Source organism: Eleutherodactylus coqui, chromosome 3, assembly GCF_035609145.1.
Source record: "Eleutherodactylus coqui strain aEleCoq1 chromosome 3, aEleCoq1.hap1, whole genome shotgun sequence".
NCBI classification, from domain to species: Eukaryota; Metazoa; Chordata; class Amphibia; order Anura; family Eleutherodactylidae; genus Eleutherodactylus; species Eleutherodactylus coqui.
The window spans coordinates 205121700-205143675 of record NC_089839.1 but is presented as its reverse complement, the minus strand read 5'-3'; the positions used below and the strand labels follow the sequence as shown (position 1 = coordinate 205143675).

Here is a 21976-nt window from a genome sequence, read left to right as displayed (position 1 = left end):
ATATAGACCACACGCACAAATGGTCCTCCTTCATATAGACCACAGTCATGGATCAAGTCACAGGCACCTCAAAATATACGTAGAATCTGTCCTTTTCTTATTGTTGCCCTGATCCATTTTCATCTTTACTTCTGTAACTCACTCCTGATTGGTCTCCTCATAACTCCTCTCCTCTCCAGTCTATTCTGAATGTTGGAGCCAGAGGTTTCTTCTTCCCTAAACCAATACCTCCACCCTGTGCTAGTCACTATACTGATGCCTCCATCCTGTGCCAGCCACTACACCAATGTCTCACCTTATGCCAGTCAATGCACCAATGCCTACACCCTGTGCCAGTACAGTGATGCCCGTTCACTATACAACACAATTTATGCTCATCACTCTCATCCATAAATCTCTCCACAGTGCTGCACTGCCCGTTACCTCCTGCCTCATCTGTGTCTACCACCTTACCCATGCTATTGACCTCAGATCTCAGCCGCCTACAGGTACCAGCTTGCGGCTGAGATCTGAGGTCGCATGCCAACCTTATCGTCAAGATTGTACAGCCATGGCTGGGTGGAGTCTCAGCCGCTAGCTGGTAGCTGTATGTGGGAACGTAGTCTAAAGGTACCTTTACATGGGACAACTATCAGCCCCACTGGCTATCACTCCTGTGTTTTCACTAAGTACTGAGGATGCTTGTCATGAGGGGGGGGGGGGGGGGGCAGTCAGTAAAAGTGCCATTTTTTTTGTTAAATAGGAGTAACCTCTTGTTCTATTAGTCGTGTTGAGCTATTTAAATTGTTCTTGTTGGATTATTTTTTGCAAACTGCTAAAAGTTTGTAAATTTGGCAAATAAACCAAATTTGCAATGGGGGGTCTGCCTCCTGCAGAGAGTCACTGAGTTTTTCCTTTGTAGTCCAGTTGTGTCATTTAGGAAGTCACCTGATTTGTGGCCACAGCTGGAAGTAAGTGGAAAAAACAAGATTTCTGTGCCTGGCTCCTCCTCCTTCCCTGCTGAGACCCAACAAACAACTGTTCCTTCGTTACCCCATCCATCTGCTGCAGGACTGAGGCAGCGTACCGAGGTATGAGGCTGTGTACGACTTATGTGGACAAGACAATGCTTCTTGGAAGTTCTGATAGACAGGCACAGGGTGAAGCAATCATGTGGAGTGTATCGTCCCAAATGTTCTGTGCCCTCCCTTATAGTGACCGCGCCACTCCTGGGGGCTTATGCTATATTAGAGCTCTGAGTTGTACAGACCTACAATGCAGCACCTATATCAGTTTGCGGAGCTGGACTCGGACTCGTTGCCCCCCTGGCCTCACATCTGGAGATGGTCTTCTTGCCCCCTCATCTGCTGAGACGTTGCCTGAGGTCACTGTGAGACGACCCCAGACTCGTGTGTCTCAGGAGAAATTGCTACACTTTTGCAATTTTTGACCCCAGAAATGAACTTTAGAAACCTCAGCAAACTGCGGACCCCCAAGAAGATCCCTGTTATAACATCCTCTTCCAAGGACCTACATGTAATTACATTATAATGGAGTTACTATGAGCAGAGTGCAGTATGCCATCGCTGCCTGGAATCATTCTGTGGTTGATTTGGGAAGTGTGTCAGTGGGGTCAAAGTCCACCTTCCAACCACGACCTGATCCCCAGGACTACAAGGTCCAGCAAGACCCTGTAGGGAGCTGCCCCCCTCATCATCCGCGTTTGCCACTGTGTGGGCACTACAAATAGGAGGGTCAGAAGGGCAGGGACATTGGCTGGCAGTTGACCTGCGGTTTCCGTTCACGATTTCTTAATATTCTTTTTTTCCCTTTTATTTCCAGTCATTGGTGAAGGTTTCGCAGCGGCGCGGACCGCTACACAGTTAATGTGTTATCTGGGCAAATATTTGTGAAGAGGAGGGGACAGGGACACAGCTTTCCCTGCATAGCGGACAGATTCGAAGCTTGCTACAAACGCCATGCTGCTAGGACTGTCTTTCATCCTGCACGCCACTGCTCTAGTCGTCGCAGGTAAGTCAACAAAAGGGTTAAAGTATTGAGTGAGTTTGGTGTCTGGTTTGTTATATGATGTTGTACCGCCATTATACAGTACACGCTAGTGTCACGTACTATGCAGGTTCTGCAGATGGAGAGGGTTAAAGCGATCCGCGACAAACCTAGATGGCCGCACTACTCCTCTGACTATCTGATCCAAACTATAGTGGCCAGATTCACATGAACGCATGCATATTTGCGCACGCATGAGCATAGTGTGTTTGCTGAACAGTGGTTTTTTTGCACGCGTACCGGCGTATTTTACTGTAATTTTTCTGTGTAGAAGGGCATGTGCATTTCAGTGTGTCAAAAAAAATCCCAACCGATTGAAATGGCTAATTAGTTTAATGAGTTTCAGACGTGTTCTTTTTCCTGCGCAATTACGTAGTGTTTCGCACACCTGTCAGTGTATTTTGTGGGGGTTTTTTTTGTTGCGCACAAGAACAATACGCACATGTGAACAAACGGGCTCTATTCACTGCACTTTTTGCACGAGTAAATACGCCCGTGTAATTTTGGCCTGAGACCCTACGCTCTGGATTGATTGTCCAGCACTGCTCATGTTAGCAGATATGGCCAATCAGAACACAGTGTAGTGCCTCAGGCTCCTTTTACACGGAGCAATAAATTGTTTGCACGAGTGAACAATAATGGAGTTCACATGTTTGCTTGTACCGCCTGCTAATACAGGCAGATCAATCATTCGCAATTTTGTACAGAATTGCTCTTGCATATCGTTCACATTCACTGTAGCAGTGACTGCGAACAACTAAATGATCGCTGTTTACATGCAACGACGTATGAACGATTATTTATATGCCTGCAATGAAGGAATTCTCGTTTGTCGTTGAATCGTTGGCCGTGATTACACAGAATGATTATTGCTTAAATTTGCATGATCCAATGATGTTTTTTTTTCTAACCATACCCTTTCGTGTAAAAGGTCCGTAGGCTACCAGTGTACAGTTTGCATCAGGGAGTCAGAAATGGTGAAGCCATCTTGGCTTCTCTGGGACCAGAGGGTCGCTTTAGGCGGCCTGCTTATCACACACGATCGTACGCCCGATCATCGGGCCGTGTTAAAGGCACAGTGATCAGCTGACGAATGAGCAAACTCTCACTTGCCCCTGATCATGGCTTTGTAGCAATCCTAAAAATGCTGACTGGTTGGCGGCACATCTCCCTACGTAAACAGGAAACCGACTGATGACCGCTCTGTGAGGACGAACGATTGTGGTGGTGATGGTTCATCCTAATGCTAGTGATTCTCGGGCCATGTAAAGAAAAAAAATATCTAATTGAGCGCTGATTGACATGTTTTGGTGCCTCCTTCCTGGAGTGGAGGGGTTGCTGGTTGGACCTTCATTTGTCATGGAAGCCATCATGTGATTACAGCCAGAGGCCAGCTTTGTTATATTAGTTTTACTTGTCTCTGATGTGAGATTGTACGGCCTCTAATAGTGGCGCACTAGGCGGAGCTATCCCCCTGAAGTGTAGACCTGTCATACTTGCATTTGGTCATCTACAATCCTGATCTTGTGCACCCAGTCCAGCGCGGCGCACTCAATGACTACCAGCGATCCAAGGCGACTGAACTTGTGCACCTGTACGAAGGAAATGTCAAGGAGGAGATGAAGGAGTGCGTCCATTCCTGCGCCAAGAAGTGCTCCGAGCTCCTGGACTGCAGGTAGGTTCTAGAGAGGTCGGTATATTACTGGAGGGCGCTAGAACCAGAACTGTGGAAATCTAGGGGAAAGGTTTACGAAACGGTCTAAAAGAAGACCTATTTGTGTTGTCGATAGCAACCAATCTCAGCGCAGCGTTCATTCCTCATAGCGCTGTGGTAAATTGAAAGCTGTGCTCTGATTGTACTGTCTGTTGCCCATAGCAACCATACATTTGCCCCTATAGTATCTAGTGATGGTTCGCGCCCCGAGGAAGGCCTTGATCATATGGCGCGGTTTTAATAGTCCGTGTCAGCCAAAACCGTGACCTGCTCTAGAACGCATAGGAGGAGATGTCTGCATCGCACTATTTATCTCCTCCGAGTTTTTGCTACAAGTCCTAACTGGAATCCACGTGCGTGAACGCATCCTTATAGCGGAGACACGTGATATTTACTGATTTTCTGCACGGGTATGATGATATTTTCAGGTCCTTCGATTATAACCTGAAGTCTCACAGCTGCCGGCTGCTCCCGTGGACCCAGAACTCTGCGCACGTCACGCTGCAGAAAAACATCAATTATGACGTCTACCAGAAGAAAGGTAAGCCCTTTTCCCTGCGGCGAGCATCCACTGTATCTATGGTGTCAGGAATTAAAGATTCCCTACTTTTATAAAAGCTTTACATCTTGGTGACAACCAACATGGCTGCCACGTCAGCGCCGACAGCAGTTCTCACCTGTTCAGCGATCCAAGAGTTGGCATGTATAAGGAATCTGGGATCACTGTACAGATGACAACCCCAGAAGAAGCTGTAGTGGCAGCCATGTAGGTTGTCACCCAGATCACTGTACAGGTGACAACCCTGGTAGAAACTAATGTCCTGATCATGTTGTTTGTTACCTGGGTCGCTGTACAGATGAGTACCCTCGTAGAAACTGTAGTGGCAGCCATATTGGTAGACACCCAGCTCACTATACAATTGACAACCCTGGTAGAAGCTGTAGTGGCAGCCATGTTGGTTGTAAAACAGCTTTCCAAATCTTAAGGCCCATTTACACGAAAATATATAATCTTTCAAATGCCTGAAGGATTGAAAGAGTTTGCAATCTATTTGCATAAAGTGTTAATGGCCATTAACACTTTATCATCTTCATTCGCATATAAAAGGACCTCCAGGAGCTGTTTGCAGAGCCCAGCGTGTGATTAATCACACGCCCAGCTATGCACACAGCTGCATTGCTTTGCTCACAGCTGAAGGCAGGTTACAATGTTATCTGCCAGCTCCCTTGGAGCTAAAAGCGTGCAGTCTGTTGAGAGATACTTTATCTCTCACTAGGTGAACGATGGATTTTAAGTTCACCTTAAAATCCTCCTTCAAGCGAAGAGTGCACAATGCCCCCGTTCACATGTAACGATTATCGCTCGTTTTTGGTCATTTGAATATATTATGAGCGATTTATCGTTAAGTGTAAATAGGCCTTAAGAACATCTAACTTTCTACAACTTGCCTGAAGATGATGTGTCAAGAATTCAGATTTATTGGGGATATTGGGGTCTCCATGGCGGACACTCTGGGGTCTTGTTGCCTCTTGCTTTCCTCCTCCCCCATCCCCTTCCAGTTTGTGGATCTTTTTGCAGACTCTGTCCCTTCCATTAATCCTCTCCCATCAGATTATGTCCGTGAGTGTATTGTGGGCGACGGGACGTCTTACCGCGGAATGGTGTCCACAACACAGCATGGAAAGACGTGTCAGCACTGGAGGTTGAAGTTCCCTCATGATCACAGGTAAGTGCACCCCCATAGTAAACGTTCTAGTATTCTCATAGATGTGGGGACGCAGTGATGACGTCAGAGCATACAGTTTATATAAGTATATCAGTGAGCTGTGATGTCATCAGTGCAGTCTTCATAACCATATGACTTTCTCCCACTCAGATATTCCCCGACTGTTCAGAATGGGCTGGATGAGAATTACTGCCGGAACCCAGACAGTGACGCCAGGGGACCCTGGTGTTATACGACTGACAAGAACACGCGCTACCAAAAGTGCGGCATCAAGAAATGCGAGGAGGGTGAGTGCACTGCTGCGTCATGTGATCTATGGGGGGATTCTATAAAGACCTGGTGCAGTCGTAGCTCTCTCTATTCTCTTGCAGCCGTCTGCCTGAATTGCAACGGAGAGGATTACCGTGGATCACTGGACCGGACGGAGACGGGCAGAGAGTGCCAGCGATGGGACCTGCAGTACCCGCACACTCATGCCTTCAACCCAGAGAAGTAATTACCCGTCCTGACAGGAGTCCTCCCTTTTTTTTCTTTTTTTTTTTTTTTTCTCATTGGGTGGCTGGATTATGGGGTCTTCAGGTAATATCCTCCCAGGTGCCCCCTGGACACTGTTCCCAATGAGCAGGGGGCAGTGTAATTTTACCACACTTACGCTAATATCACACGGACAAGCGCGATACTGGGCCTTGAAACTCTGCCCCATATTGTGGTTGTGCGATGTTCCTGAGGAGGCATTTTTGTGTTAAATGCCTCCCATCACTTTAGTAAAGTTGTGATTCTCCTGCGCAGCTGTTTCTCATTGTTTTCAACGGGAAACCTTGCATCGCACTTGCGTTCACCTTCCAGGGAGCGCCCAAAGATAGGGCATGCCACAATTTTTTCAGCAATGCGGGGAAAAAATCGCTTATGTGGCTCCATTTAAAAGAATGGGTTCATATTTGTGCGTCTCACAATGCACAAATCTCGCATGATTTTTTTTTCTTCGGCTGTGTGAAAGCGGTCTAGGGCTTCTTTGCGTGACTGTATGCTTTAAAATGTGGCCACTATAATGTACTAATTTCTGCCATGCGGGTACAGTATATCACTACGTGTGTGTTTATGACACCAGGTACTACCAGTATATGGTGCTATGTTGGCATTGTAGCAATGTGGACATTGACTTTGTGGGCATTGTCTGGCACTATGTGGATACCGTTGGCACTGCATGAGTATGTTGGCGTTGTATGACACTATGTTCGCATTGTATGACTATGTGGACATTGCATGAAACTGTTGGCACCGTATGACTGTGTGGACACCATTGTTTGTATGACACTATTTTGGCACTGTATAACTGTGTGGGTGTTATGACACTATGTGAGCAAGGCTTGACTCTGTGTGCACTGTTTGGTACTATGTGGGCATTTTATGACACTATGTTTACATTGTATGACTGCGGGCACTGTTTAGTACTATGTTGGCATTAAGTGACACTTTGCAAACACTGTTGGGTATCATGTTGACATTGTATGACTGGGCATTATATGACACTATGCGTGCTCTGTTTGGTTCTATGTGGGCATTGTATGATGTTATGTTGGCATTGTAGGACTCCATATGTGCAGTGTTTTATACTATGTTGGCACTGTTTGGCACCATGTTGGTATTGTATGACACTGTTGGCATTGTATGACTGTGGGCATTGTTTAGTACTATTTTAGCGCTATTTGACGCTATATGTAAGTGTTTTATGACCCTGGGTACTATATGACACTGTTTGGCACTATGTATCTGTATATTGTACAGCACGTAATAATTGCTATATCTAATACATTTGCTGTTTAATGCCCCTCTCACTCAGTGTTTTTGGGGCATTTGTAACAGTTCCTGTTAAGACCTCTCACCTCCCCATAATCTTCCCGACCTGAAGACTCTACCAATAATGCTGCACTTGCTGTTGGTCTGTGGGTGTCACTGTGGCCCCTTTTTGTATTGGTGGTCCGGAGCTGCAGGATCCTCAGCTTTATTCACACAAGTTTGTCTGACTGGGGGTGCAGCAAAAACAGACCAATTTCAATGCATGTGTATTACTGTGTGACATTCCTATGTGCTGTGTGTGTCATCCGTGAGTCACTCTAGTGAATAAGCCCTTCCTCTTCCACGCAGGTATCCAGATAAGCACCTGGATGATAACTACTGCCGGAACCCAGACAGCTCAGAGAAGCCCTGGTGCTACACCACTGACCCCAGTGTGGAGAAGGAGTACTGCAACATCGTTAAATGCAGTAAGGCCAGGTTCTGTTAGAGGTCGTACTGTTCACAGATGAGTGTAAAGGTCCATTTACACGCAAAGATAATCTTTCAAAGGACTGAAAGATTTTGCAATCTATTTGCATGAAGTGTTAATGGCCATTAATACTTTATTATCTACATTTGCATGTAAATGGGCCTCCAGGAACTGTGCACACTGCTGCATTGTTCTGCTCACAGCTGACTGCAGATTTCAATGTTCTCTACCGGCTCCTGTGGAGAACACAGCATGCGGTCTATTGAGAGATACTTTATCTCACTAGCTGAATAATGGATTTTAAGTTCACCTTAAAATCATCATTCAAAGGAAAAGTGCACGATGCCCGCATTCACATGTAACAATTATGTGTAAATGGGCCTTAAGGCAGGAAGTAAAAAAAAAAAAGATTAGTGACTGCAGCTCTGGAGGTGATGGGAGTAAAAAGGGTGTAGTCAAAAAGCCAGATACAGTGCTAGATATCATTATCGATGACCTACATTTAAATGACAATAGTGTACTTGAATAGGAAGACATGGAGGTGCTACACAAGGGTATGATGCACAGGAACATGGACGGGGGTAGGGGGAGAGTGGGAGAGAGGGAGAGAGACCGAGACCGACCCCCTGTCGTTTTTATAACGACGGAGGTAAAAATCATACGTCGTGAGGAGCCCCGCCCCCTAACATGTTGGCAATTTGTGATAAATAAGTGGGCTTTGGGTTGTAATTTGGGCACTCTGTCTTTAAAAGGTTCGCCATCACTGATCTAGAATGAATCTATAAGCCCTCACAGGATAGACATCTAAAACTAAATTTTAAGCATTTCTACTACAACCAGGGCAACTAAGACGCACACAGATCCCACGTGGGTCCACAATTGAACAAATATGGACGTGTGGGTGATTGACATACGGACGACACAGAACAAATAATTTTGTGGAGCTTTTAACAATAGGGGAGCCACACGTATGCCTCTACTTAGAGATCTTGCAGAACCTGATTGTTGGCTGCAGGAGATCAGAGATCCTGAAAGAGGGTTTATCCATAATTATGGATAATAGGCCTTCCTGGAATACCTGGGTGTTCGTGCGTATACCTAGATAGCCAACACGACGGGGGCTTTTTTTGCTTCCCAAAGTATAATCCTGGTATAGTAGCCCCACTGTTAGAAGATGACTACTACGGAATTCTGGCAACTAGACTAATTTAGCTCTCAGAAATTGGCTTAGTCTGACGCGGTTCTTAATTGGTTTTACGCGTTTCCCTGCAGATTACAAATTACGGGAGTATAAGATGCAATTTAACAGAACAGTGATGTATTTCTTGTTTTAATAGACTCCCTATGATGTGAGACATAAATATATCTACAGATCTGCGCAGCTGAGGGTTGTCTTCGCTGTGTTGATGGCTTTGTGTCTTTGTCGCCTCCATGTTGTAAAGCAGAGAAGCAGCGTTTGCAGGGTGTCACAGTCATCAGTAACTGCTTTGCCGGTAAAGGTGAGGGTTACCGTGGGAAAGCCGCAGTGACCACCTCCGGGATTCCCTGCCAGAGATGGGACTCCCAGACGCCACACACACACCGCTTCCTACCTGAAAAATACCCCTGCAAGTAAGTGAGGGGCATCTGGGCAGCACTTACTGTAGTAGATAACTGAAAGAAGCTCAATACTCCCAGCATGTCCTGACAGCCCGCAGCCTGCTGGGAATGCCTATTGGTAAATGTGTGCTTCCTCCATTGTGCTTCCCTGCAGAGGACTGGAGGAGAATTACTGTCGCAATCCTGATGGTTCGGAGGCCCCCTGGTGTTTCACCACAGACCCGAACATGAGAATTGCGTACTGCTTCCAGATCAGGCGCTGTCCAGATGACATACCGGACACAGGTGAGTGACGGACTGAGCGGGCACATGTTCTTATCAGCGGTGGTTTTACTACTAAATGTCACTGATCTCTGGCAGTTACTGCTTCACCACCCCTTCCCCACACCTACTGTAAATTACACTTCATGAGTGTAAAGTGAAATTTTCTGCAACTTTCCAATAGACTTTGTTAATTCCTCCCCATTTACCATATCTGTGCTTGGTGAAAGTGAATGGAGTCAGTCTTAATTCTCCTGACCTATTGTTTGCCCGAAAATTAGACCCTATTTTATATTAATTTTCGCCCCAAAAGAGGCACTAGGTCTTATTTTCGGTGCTGTGATTGGCTGTGAGCAGCTCTCACTGAACCAATCAGTGCCATTTCCTACGGAAGGCGGGATTTATGAAACCCGCATCCATCAAGTGATGTTCTGTCGGTGGCCGAGGAGTGCAGCATGCGCGGTGGAGCTACAGAACCTTGGAGACCAGGGAGAGGGACCCGGACTGCAGCTGCTAGGTAATGTATTCATTTTTTAAAATCTAATGTAGTCTAGCTAGAGCTTAATTTTGGGGTAGGGCTTATATTTCAAGCCTCCCCAAAAATAGCCAAAAGTCAGGATAGGTCTTATTTTAGGGGCAGGTCTTATTTTCAGGGAAACACTGTAGTTCTGTTCACACAGCTGCAGGCTCATTGCAATGTATCCGGTAGACAGTCCTCTGTGGGATAGGCAGCCTGACTCTCTCACTTTCTGGCAGGTTGTTTCTCTGGCAACGGTGAAACTTATAATGGAAACGCCAACAAGACCAGGAAGGGGATCCCGTGCCGCAAATGGAGTGAGATGTCCAATGAGCTAACGTACGTTGCGCTTCTGGGTCCTGTTTTGCGGGGAGTTCAGACTATTAACCGCTTGCTTTTCTTATTTCAGTTTCCCTGCAGCTGACTCTCTACAGGAAAACTATTGCCGAAACCCAGACCACGACAGCCACGGCCCCTGGTGTTATACTAGTGACCCCAACACACCCTTTGACTACTGCCCTATCAAACCATGTGGTAAGACCATGTCATGTGACTGTCGAGAGACCTTCACGTGGGCAAATGATTAGTCACACATGTTTAGATACAATTGCCTGCACATGTAAAAGGCCCTTTATACTCCATTCAGAGCTGCACTCACAACCCTGCCAATTGCTACTTTAGTACTGTGCAGTTATATGCTCAGTCCCAGGAGACAAAATGTGAGAGATTTACTTAGATTATTGTTTCATGTGCCACTATAAAACCAAAATACGCTGGAGTAAGATGCGCCAAATGTCTTAAAAGGTGCACTCCTCAATAAATTTAGTGCAACTTTGACTCTGTGCACCTCCTCTCCAGCTATCATAAGCCACAGATTTGCATCAGAATGTATACCAATTTCTGGCATAAATTATAATAAATATATCTGTCTACAAGAATCCCCTCCCCCTCCTGTTAAACCCCACCCACATTTTGCAAGTGGCAAAAGAAACAACTAAAAGTCGCATTCTCACGCAGATGTGGCGTGTGCTATAATCTGCAACTTCTCTACACCAGAAAACTTGATATACCCGCTCCCATCCCCGGCATAAAAGTGGATTGTGAGTGCAGCTCCGGAGGTGACGTAAGTAGAAGACATGATATAATGGAGCGTTCTATTTCAGCGCCAGAGATATCGCTGCCTATTTACTTGGCGACCCTGATTTTTTTTTTTAATAGATGGAGAGCCAGCAATCAACCTTAAAGAAGCAGGTAAGGCGTGGCCCCTCCCCCACCTGTATCCCTACCCCCACATCACTTAGTGTTTCATGGTTTCCCTCCTTCAGAAAATATTGTATTTGATTCCTGTGGAAAAAGGAACGATAGACGTGAGGTTAAGGGGCGTATGGTGGGTGGAATGCCCGGAAACTCTCCCTGGACTGTCAGCTTACGGAACAGGTGAGACGCACGACCCCAAAATGGCACAGACCACCCAATGATCTGAGATAATTAACCCATCAAGGTGCACTGTCGTTGTTACCATTTCTTTCTCTCCCCCAGAGATGGAAATCACTTCTGTGGGGGGTCACTGGTGAAGGAAGACTGGGTGGTCAGCACCAGACAATGCTTCTCCTCCTGGTAAGTCTGGGAGTTGTTGTTCTTCACCCTAAGAAGGTTGTGCTGGGGTTTGGTGGAGGGGTTGCAGCATTGTTCCCTGCACAGAACTTTATTGATTGTAGCTCATTATCTTGCCCTCTGCAGTGACGCTGACCTCTCTGGATATTCTGCTGTGGTAGGCACACGGTACAACAAGCCAAACCCTGATGACCCTGACAAGCAGTCTGTGCCTATCAGTCAGATCATGTGTGGCCCGTCAGACTCCAGCCTTGTCATGCTGAAGCTGGAGAGGTAAGGAACCGCTGTAGTGTAATTCATGTTTTTATGATATTTGATATAAAATTCCAGGCAAAAGTTAATAGTGAAATGGAACAATAGGGATCATGTGAACTGCTAAGAGGAGCAAGAGAGTCCTCCGTATTACGTACAGGGCGTGGGAGGAACAGGAAGTCTGTAACATGCAGCTTCAGCCAATAGCTGTAAGGCAGGAAGTGACATCAGAAGAGAGGTGTGGTTTCAAAAAGTTCTGCAGCTCAGTAATACACTGCAAGCAGAAAAAAAACATGTATCGCGCCATAATATGACTAAAACTATAATTACAAACTATTAAAAAGGACAAAGCCATGATGACACAAATCCCAAAAAATTACTCACAGTGCATGATCCCATCACATATCAAAAATAAATGAAGACAAATCACACTCCAAGTGATAGAATTCATGTACAAATAAAGTTCTTGGGCAAAGAAGATACAAACATGATATATTTACCATACACACGGTACTACAGTGCATGTGCAAGAATTATAGTAAAAGTACTTAACCCATGCAGAGAGAATGCAGGTAACCCACCGCACGTTTAGGCACACAGCAGCCTTTGTCTGGGGATGATAGAACTATATAACGCTCACGTACTTAAATCCAGACCAACCAATTCTAGACATAGGTATGTAATTAACAAATCAACATATTGCTGTGATCACAATGAGGGTCATGCCCCAGGAGTATACGCCACTTCCAGGAGTGCGTCACATGACTAGGCATTGAGTCATAACCACAGACATTTGTCAGAAATGGAAACCAAATGGACATGCCCTGCAAGCAGAGCACAGAGACCCAAGGGGATGTGCCCAAATCAAAGCCCCATCAAAAGCTACACCAATTAAACAGCGCATGTCTGCATCCATGAGAGCATTACCTACATCAATGTGAATAGATCAGCTACATTATGTGTGTGCATCTATGGATCCATTGACCCAGGAAACATGCCATGACTCAGCCAACCAATGCCCATGCCAGAAAACACCATATCTATGAGTACCTGATGCATTGGTAAATAAACGCAATTCTAAGGCCTCATGTTCACGGCTAAAATAAAATTTAAAATCCGTAGCGGATCACCTGCAGCATGATCCGCGCCCCACAGGGATGCATTGGACACCCGCAGGTAATTAAATACCTGCGGACGTCATTTTCCCCAGAGGCGCGGATGGGGTGTGTGGGAAAACACCCGCAGGATGCTCTGTTTTAGTGTGGGTCTCCCGCAGCCTTCTATTGTAGCCTAGGGAAGCCGTCCGGATCCGCGGCACACCCGCAGCTGAATTTCTGCTCTCCAGCACGGGAGAGCAGGAGTTAAAAAAAAGAGTGCATGGTGCTGGCGTGCTGAGCATATCCGCCGGGCCGAAGAAAGAAGATCCGGCTGCGACGGAGGGGAGATTGGCAGCATCCGGACAGGTAAGTAATTCTTCTTTTAGGCCTCATGTCTGCGGGAAAGGAGGGACCCGCTGCGGGATTCTGCATGAAGAATCCGCGGCGAGCCTGATTTTCTCCGTGGACATGAGGCTTCAACAAAATCATCCTGCCAAACTGAATGGCCATTCAAGACAAAAATTCTAACCAAATTGCTAAGTCCACCTTTAAGGTATGAGACGAATGTAAATGTGAAGAATGAGATTTAAGGCCCTTAGTGGCCAATGAGAATCACCCTTGTGTCAAATAGCAATTGCCCTAAGAGAGATTGTAGTTCTTTTATCATAATTTTTTTATGCCATAGTGCCGTTCTCAAAAGATTACAAAGTTGCTGTAATTTGTCTTGTGGGAAAAACAATTTCATAGTAAGACTATCAATAAAAAGTCCTCCTTCACATGAGCATGGTTTTAGCAAATTATAGGCACGCAAAGAAAGTGCTTTTATTAGAGCCAATGGTTTCCTATAAAAAAGGTTCAGACAAAGGAATTTTAGGCACGCAAAAAAAACGTGCACCTAAGGCATCCCTCACACAGGCGTTTGCAGAAACGCACTGTTTTCTGCAGATTCCGCTTGGTTTCAGCAGCGCTGGCATGCGTCATGCTAGCATTTTGGCTGCGACTTCAGCGCAGCTGAAAACGCAGACAAGGCTGCTGATAAAAGGAAAAAATCAATACTTACCTAAATGGTGACGTTGCCGTCTTTGGCGCCACCAATCAGAGCAGGTGCTGGATGCATCCAAAAACAGCCATTCAATGAATGAATGGCTGAGAGGGCTGTCACTCAACGGTGTTAACCCAATCTCCCGCTGGAGGCGGAGATTTCTAATCTCTGTCGCTAGCAAGAGATCCTTTAACGGCTGACAAGTCCCGTAACCGCCGCTGGGGACAGTGACATTACCTGTAACGTGATTATTGATTTTTTTTTTTTTTTTTTTTTTGACTCAGACAGTGTAGCTAGGGCGTTTAGCGCTGCCAAAATTGCAGTACGAAGCTGTGCCGCGTTTTCGGCAACGCTGAAACCGCTGCCCATTCATTTTAATGGGCAACACAGGGCTGAAAATAGCCAAAAATAGAACAGGCATCGCTGTCAAAGTGCAGCGTTTTCACCATGGTGTGAGCAGCCCCATTTAAATAAATGCGCCGTCACAGAAGCAGAATAGAGTCTAAATAAACAAAAATTAAGCCCTTTCACAGTTTAGACAAATCTAAAAATAATAACTTTTATTGGTTATATTTAAAACCTATCTGGACGAACACAGGGCACGACACAAAAGCCACTGGGTTGGTAAAATTATAGAAGTCTCTTCAGAGACATAGGCGCCACATCCTATGCTGCTTCCCTCTATATACTGATTATAACGGAGGGGAACAGCGTATTGTAGGAAGTTGGCGAAATACAGTGGCTTTAATTGACGAACAATTAAAAAGAACTCGGACCAGATTATATACTGATGTCCCTTTCTTATGCTCTTAGTTCCAGGAGAGAAGTTCACTATCAGAGTGGTGAACACCTCAGCTACCATCACCAAGTAGGCCTAGCAGTAAAGCTGGAATAAGTGACGAGCATAACACAGTCTTGAACAGAGGGAAGATAGATTTCTAGAGGGTTATATTGTGACGAAAGGTAAATAATGTGTATCCTGCAATGACACAGGTCTTCACACTATTGTTCATAAACCTATATGTCTCTCTAGAGTCCCTCTTATGCTTAGAATCATACGAGCAAAAAAGAAACAGAAAAAGGAAGAAGGAAAAGTTGTGGGCCCAGTGTAAATGTCAGTGGACACACTTCTTCTCCTTCCAGGACCTGTATAACAGTCCTTGATTGTTTAATTCATTCAGATTTCTGATATAGGCATTGATGCACTTGTGGTTACTCTCTCAGTACTGTATAGTCTCTTGTAATTTATTCTCAACGCGTTTCTCCGCTAATAATGGCGGGTCATCAGGAGATCATTGAGTTTAGTACTAAAGGATCAGCTTTATATGTTTATTAGTACAAAAAGCACGAAACATTAGTGCTTGTTCATAGTCTATTTCCGAGTTCACTCAGAACCAGTAAGATACGATGATAGACCAATCATTCCAAGTAGTTGTGCTGTATCTACTCATACACAATGATAGAATAGTATACATAAAATAAAAAAGGAGCCAACCAGATATAGGCGGTATCCTATTTGATGTCAACTAGAGCATAGTTGGCATCAATATCGGGCATACACTGCCAAATAACGGTGGTGTTCCGTGTTCAGATAGAGGACGACTCTTAAAGACATTGATGCGAAAGTGGCATTAAGTCTCGTGTGGGCTATTAAATGGGTCTTGAAGGACCCTTCTTCAGAAAATGCCCCCTGGTCAGACCGGGACTATTGTCCAAGATAATATATGTAACAGCCAGGTCTAATTCAGTATCTCAATGTGCACAGTGGCGATTCCTTCACTATGCCTGAGATCGGGCAATATAAAGCATATACTGCCTATAGCGGCAGTTTTACTAGAGGATGCCTCTCTGAGAAAAAGATTTTTTTTGAAATTGAGAATAAGCCCTTTATGCCAGCAGATAAATAAAAGTGACCCCTGTCAAATAGTGCAAAGCCCAGGTTTGCCAGTAAAAGCGGTATAAGCAACACCTGAGACTGATCTAGTGACTAGATCTGCACATATATCATTATACCTCGGATAGAGGCTGATTTAGGGAAATGGAGACTCTGTCCTAGTGACCCCATTGTGCAGATCTAGTCACTAGATCAGTCTCAGGTGTTGCTTATACCGCTTTTACTGGCAAATGAGACTTAATGCCACTTTCGCATCAATGTCTTTAAGAGTCGTCCTCTATCTGAACACCGAACACCACCGTTATTTGGCAGTGTATGCCCGATATTGATGCCAACTATGCTCTAGTTGACATCAAATAGGATACCGCCTATATCTGGTTGGCTCCTTTTTTATTTTATGTATACTATTCTATCATTGTGTATGAGTAGATACAGCACAACTATTTGGAATGATTGGTCTATCATCGTATCTTACTGGTTCTGAGTGAACTCGGAAATAGACTATGAACAAGCACTAATGTTTCGTGCTTTTTGTACTAATAAACATATAAAGCTGATCCTTTAGTACTAAACTCAATGATCTCCTGATGACCCGCCATTATTAGCGGAGAAACGCGTTGAGAATAAATTACAAGAGACTATACAGTACTGAGAGAGTAACCACAAGTGCATCAATGCCTATATCAGAAATCTGAATGAATTAAACAATCAAGGACTGTTATACAGGTCCTGGAAGGAGAAGAAGTGTGTCCACTGACATTTACACTGGGCCCACAACTTTTCCTTCTTCCTTTTTCTGTTTCTTTTTTGCTCGTATGATTCTAAACATAAGAGGGACTCTAGAGAGACATATAGGTTTATGAACAATAGTGTGAAGACCTGTGTCATTGCAGGATACACATTATTTACCTTTCGTCACAATATAACCCTCTAGAAATCTATCTTCCCTCTGTTCAAGACTGTGTTATGCTTGTCACTTATTCCAGCTTTACTGCTAGGCCTACTTGGTGATGGTAGCTGAGGTGTTCACCACTCTGATAGTGAACTTCTCTCCTGGAACTAAGAGCATAAGAAAGGGACATCAGTATATAATCTGGTCCGAGTTCTTTTTAATTGTTCGTCAATTAAAGCCACTGTATTTCGCCAACTTCCTACAATACGCTGTTCCCCTCCGTTATAATCAGTATATAGAGGGAAGCAGCATAGGATGTGGCGCCTATGTCTCTGAAGAGACTTCTATACTTTTACCAACCCAGTGGCTTCCGTGTTGTGCCCTGTGTTCGTCCAGATAGGTTTTATTGGTTATATTTAAAACCTATTATTTTTAGGATGGGAGCCTTGTACAGTGTTTGCCGCTGTGCTGAAAAAGCAGCACTAAATCCTGTACAAAAACGCCTTTGTGAGGGAGGCCTCACAAAGATGCTCTGTGGTGTGTGCAAAGATAGGACCTGACCTACCTTTGGTGCGTGCTTTCTATAGACTCTTATCGGAGCTGGATAACACACAGCTTGCGATCGTGTGAACGCGCAAATTCCTCGTGGGACTTGAAAGCTGGAATACACCCGTTCACGTTCTTTTTTGAGCAGTTTTGTGAACGAGCCCTAAAAATACCAAACGAGCACATCGAGTAACTGTTTTCTTATGTGCCAGAGGGCTACCAAACATTCCGCAATTTTACAGGAACCAGCAAGGGATATTTTACACTCAACAGTCTCGGGACTAAAAAATTGTCCAAATCGTGCATGATGCCGACTAATGTGACTCGCGTGTCACAACCCGCTGTGGAAAAGAAGATAAGGGCTCAAAGTAAAAAAAAGAAAATACCATAAGGAGGCAGATATCAAAGTAAAACTTCACTTCCACCTGGAAACCCAAAGAATTAAAGCCAGAGAATAAAAGGCATTCTGACCCGAGTGCCTTAACAGAATCAAAGAAAGCATATTCAACAATTAGTATCAATCTCATCAATAAGTGACAAATTGATGGGATAGAATAAATGATGAATAATGCACAAACTATTCAGGGACCTTTTTTGGGACAACCACTAGTGTAGATAGGTCTCCTTTTACCAAATTTAGACCATCAAAAGGACAGCAACATGGCCCACAGCCACGTCTTTTTCAGTTTTAGTTCTAACAATGTCGTGATGCATATTCATATTTTTAACCCATGAACACACTGAAACTTGAAAACTCAAGAACAAAAAACCTGTACTAAAAACCCCAGCTAATTAGCCGGACCCTCAGACGGTCTGGATAGACAACTAGCTTGGTAAGCATGCTTGAAGCCTCAATGGTGTAAAGGCAGTTAGGTGAAAATTCTTTACCAGAGGGATAGATGTTTAGCTGAGCCCACTGCAGCATGGAATGCGTCCCACCACAAAAGGAGCAATCCTAATGGTATCTACAATTCTGTAACCACTTACATTGACCCTCATTAAAAGCAAAGCAGACACCTTGATGAAAGCCAAGCAAAGTAGTGTCAGAAAACTGCTATTTAAAATTAGACGTCGACCTTTTGAGGGAGCATTAAGTTCAAGCAGAGGCCGACCTCCTTGACACACCATCTAACGTTAGGATAAACTGCTAATTTTTGGCAAAATATTTCATCATACGAATACCAAGAAAGACCGCCAAAATTATGATAAGCTTCTAAAATGATGTTGAAATCACCCGGAAGCACTGACTTGTGAACGTTCTGACAAAATAGTAGCAAATATACAAAAGGTTTGTAGCCAAAATGATTTCACTGGAGCCCTCCTACGCTCGTCCTCCTTGTCATCGACCTTTTTATTGGACTTTGTCACAAACTCTTTTGCCGACAGCAATAAAGACAGCAGTTCCACAAATTCACCTCTCCATATTTTTCCTCTAAGCTCTGAGGGAACAGCTCGTATGTCAGCGCCTTCTTCATACACACCTGACTAATAACTGCTCCTTTCTCTAAACTGGGACTAACAGAAGCGGGCTCATAGGCTGGACCAAAACCTCTGTTTAGATTATTTAGGACCCAGAATCCGTAAATGTACTGGCTGTTAACCTAGCCCCACTCCCTGCATTCACTTGTAATAGGCTAGAAAGGGTTAATAAAACATTGTTCAAAGCTACACTATCTAGTTCACAATTACTAGGTACAGAGGAAGAAATAATGGTGCCAGTGGACATTCTGACACTGGCCATCGGAGATCTCGCCATCCTTGGGGTCTTCACCTGGGGTCCCTGCTGCCGCGGCCTTTGTCACTGTGATGCTGACAGGAGCGACACCCTCCTGAGGTCCATTTTCTTCCAGTTCTGAGTTTCCGACCTCCACGACGTCCCCACGCTTTCCTCCAGGGGGAGGAGGGGGACGCGGCTAAGCACTGCTTCAGCCATTTTTCACCGCTGGCTTCTTCAGCACGGATGATCACCTGCCTGCGGAGGTCCTTTATCAGTGCGTAAGACATCCGGTCTTCTATCAAGCTTTGGATCCCAGGCTCCCACATCTCCTCCTCTTATGAGCTCCAGATCTTCCCGCCAGCCGTTTCACAGCCAATTCAGCGCACCTGATTCTCCATGCAGATGTTCTGGAAAGTGTTCACGGATTCCTCAGCTGACCCTGAAATGTCTTCTCAGCATAGGCGAGGTACACAAGTGCCCTCTTAACCATTTAATGCCTGGATCCCATGCAGCCTCTGCTCCTAAATGTCCCATTGGCCTAACATGCACTTTAATACCGCGTTTAAATGTCCTGCTGTTATGTTTTGTTTAATAATCAGTAATACGCTGGTGTAGTTGTTCTTGACCTACAGTGGTTGGGCGCAGCATGAAGTAACGGCCCCGGTTTGTCACGTGACCCTGGTAGCACCATATACTAATTATGAGAATTTTTCCGATGTGGCGGATGCAGCCTCACTTGTCTGTATCGTTCCAGGCCGGTGACCCTGAACTCGAGAGTGGCCCTCATCTGCCTTCCTCCTCAACGATATATTGTGCCTCCAGATAGAAACTGTGAGATCGCGGGCTTTGGAGACACCCGGGGTAAGGACCAGCAGGAAAGCCGCCTCCTCTGTGGTGGTTCTGGTCAGGTGATTTATTCTGCATAAGCTATGGTGGATGCTTTAGGTCAGTGTTCCCCAACTCCAGTCCTGAGGGACCACCAACAGGTCATGTTTTCAGGATTTCCTCAGTGTTGCACAGGTGATGTAATTATTGCTGATGCCTCAGACATTGCCACAGATGTTCTTACTATAGGATATCCTGAAAACATGACCTGTTGGTGGTCCCTGAGGACTGGAGTTGGGGACCCCTGCTTTAGGTGGTCATTAGACATTTCCCATTCTCCTTTAGTGCTGCAGACCTTTGGGAGTTCATTATCCACTTCTGGGGGTGATTTTTTTTTTTTTAATTCTCACACAGGGCTATACAATACCTGAAGGAAAAAACCAACTTGGCAGACGTTGACTGTTGCACCATTAACCTGAATGAGCCAATGAATCTGTACTTTGTGACTCTTCCTGTAGGGGGCTGGCTCTGACCACTCTTTGCTTCTCCCTTCACAGGTACCGGACACGAGACTGTCCTGAAAGTGGTGTCATACACTGTGATAAGTAACGATGAATGTAACACATACAGTAAGAACCGAAAGCTGGCGCAGGATTACGAGATCTGTACCAAGGCTGTACCAGTGACACAGGGGGCCTGCGAGGTGAGTAACCCTAAAGAAATTGCATCATCCCCAACCATCCGTGCTTCACTACTAATGCACCAATATCTCCACTTCCAGGGGGACTACGGGGGTCCGCTTGCCTGCCTCACCCTTGACTGCTGGGTGTTGGAGGGGATTATTATACCAGCCCGTGGATGTGGAAAGGCAAATGTACCCGCTGTGTTCACCAGGGTCTCCGTCTATGTGGACTGGATTACCAAGGTCATGAAGATGATATGAGTGGAGGCGCACAATCCTGAGTGGCATGGACTATAAATAAGGACTGGACATTATGGGGGCGGGGCATATAGGTGAAAGGAGGCAGAAAAAGCAGCGCTGGGGCATAAAGAGGATGATGATGAAGACTTGAGGGTAGACTGTGTACACAGTCTTATAGTAAAGCTGCTGATACTTCATCCTCAGAGCCAGTGGGACTGGTTAATCTGTGTCGGTGGAGGGGGTTGGGGGGGTCTGTCACCCGCGTGTATATGCATAGCAGAAGTCCAGCAGCAGATGCAGAATTATCAGGAAGGAGAATATATGTAGTTATTACAATAAAATCCAGATAAATAAACAGATATAAGATGACATAACCGCAGCAATAAGTGCCAAACCCAACCACACTGAAGAACTACTGACAACTGTAGTACATTGTCAGCAACTAACTAGAGATGTTGTCACCCCCCCCCATCCCCGCTAAAGACAAGCCTGTATATCATGTCTGAGTCATAGCCCCGCCCCTTGCTGATGACATCACTGATATAATTACATGAGATCACTACCCCTTATACTACAGTAGCACCTGTTCATTTATTACTGCTGACAACCAACCCCTATATCATATAGGAGAGGTAGTCACAGTCTCCCCCCTAGTGATATTACTGATGAGTACACTGTGATCATTCGAGATTCACACACCTTGAGGACTAATTCAGACGAGCATAAGCACAAAACCGGGCCGTGCTTATGTAACCTGTAAAGGGCCATTTACACGGGACGAAACAAATTCAGATGAACGAAACAGTGCGATGATTGTTACGTCTAGATGCAAAATCTTGTTTACTATTCATTTGTCGCTCACTTTCACCCAGCATAAAAATTAGCACTGGATCGCTGACTTCTTGCTGCGTGTAAATGCGAGAAACCAGCAAGTAGGTAGCGATAGTCATCGGTGATCTGCCAGTCTAAACGCTCTGCACGAGCGCTAACAACTTAGCCGTGACGTCACCGTTTGTGCGGTCGCCCTGTCTAAATGGGGCATAAG

At 45.2% G+C, this 21976-nt stretch overlaps 1 protein-coding gene across 5 annotated transcripts; it reads left to right on the top strand.

Annotated features, from left to right (window-relative positions):
• Positions 1-925: 925 nt before the first annotated feature.
• On the top strand, positions 926-21286 carry MST1 (macrophage stimulating 1). Of its 5 annotated transcripts, none has more exons than XM_066596844.1 (19): positions 926-1070; positions 1822-2010; positions 3583-3721; positions 4189-4301; positions 5373-5487; positions 5638-5774; positions 5859-5979; positions 7633-7751; positions 9199-9364; positions 9507-9637; positions 10370-10469; positions 10540-10664; positions 11349-11381; positions 11456-11567; positions 11670-11747; positions 11871-12017; positions 19939-20045; positions 20567-20712; positions 20791-21286. In XM_066596844.1, the coding sequence occupies exons 2-19, from the start codon at positions 1959-1961 to the stop codon at positions 20950-20952; spliced, it is 2103 nt and encodes a 700-aa protein (XP_066452941.1). In that variant the 5' UTR covers positions 926-1070; positions 1822-1958; the 3' UTR covers positions 20953-21286. The 5 variants fall into 5 exon arrangements, with proteins under 5 accessions (XP_066452941.1, XP_066452939.1, XP_066452940.1 ...); XM_066596842.1 differs by having other exon boundaries at positions 11432-11567; XM_066596843.1 differs by having other exon boundaries at positions 9196-9364.
• The last annotated feature ends 690 nt before the right edge of the window (positions 21287-21976 follow it).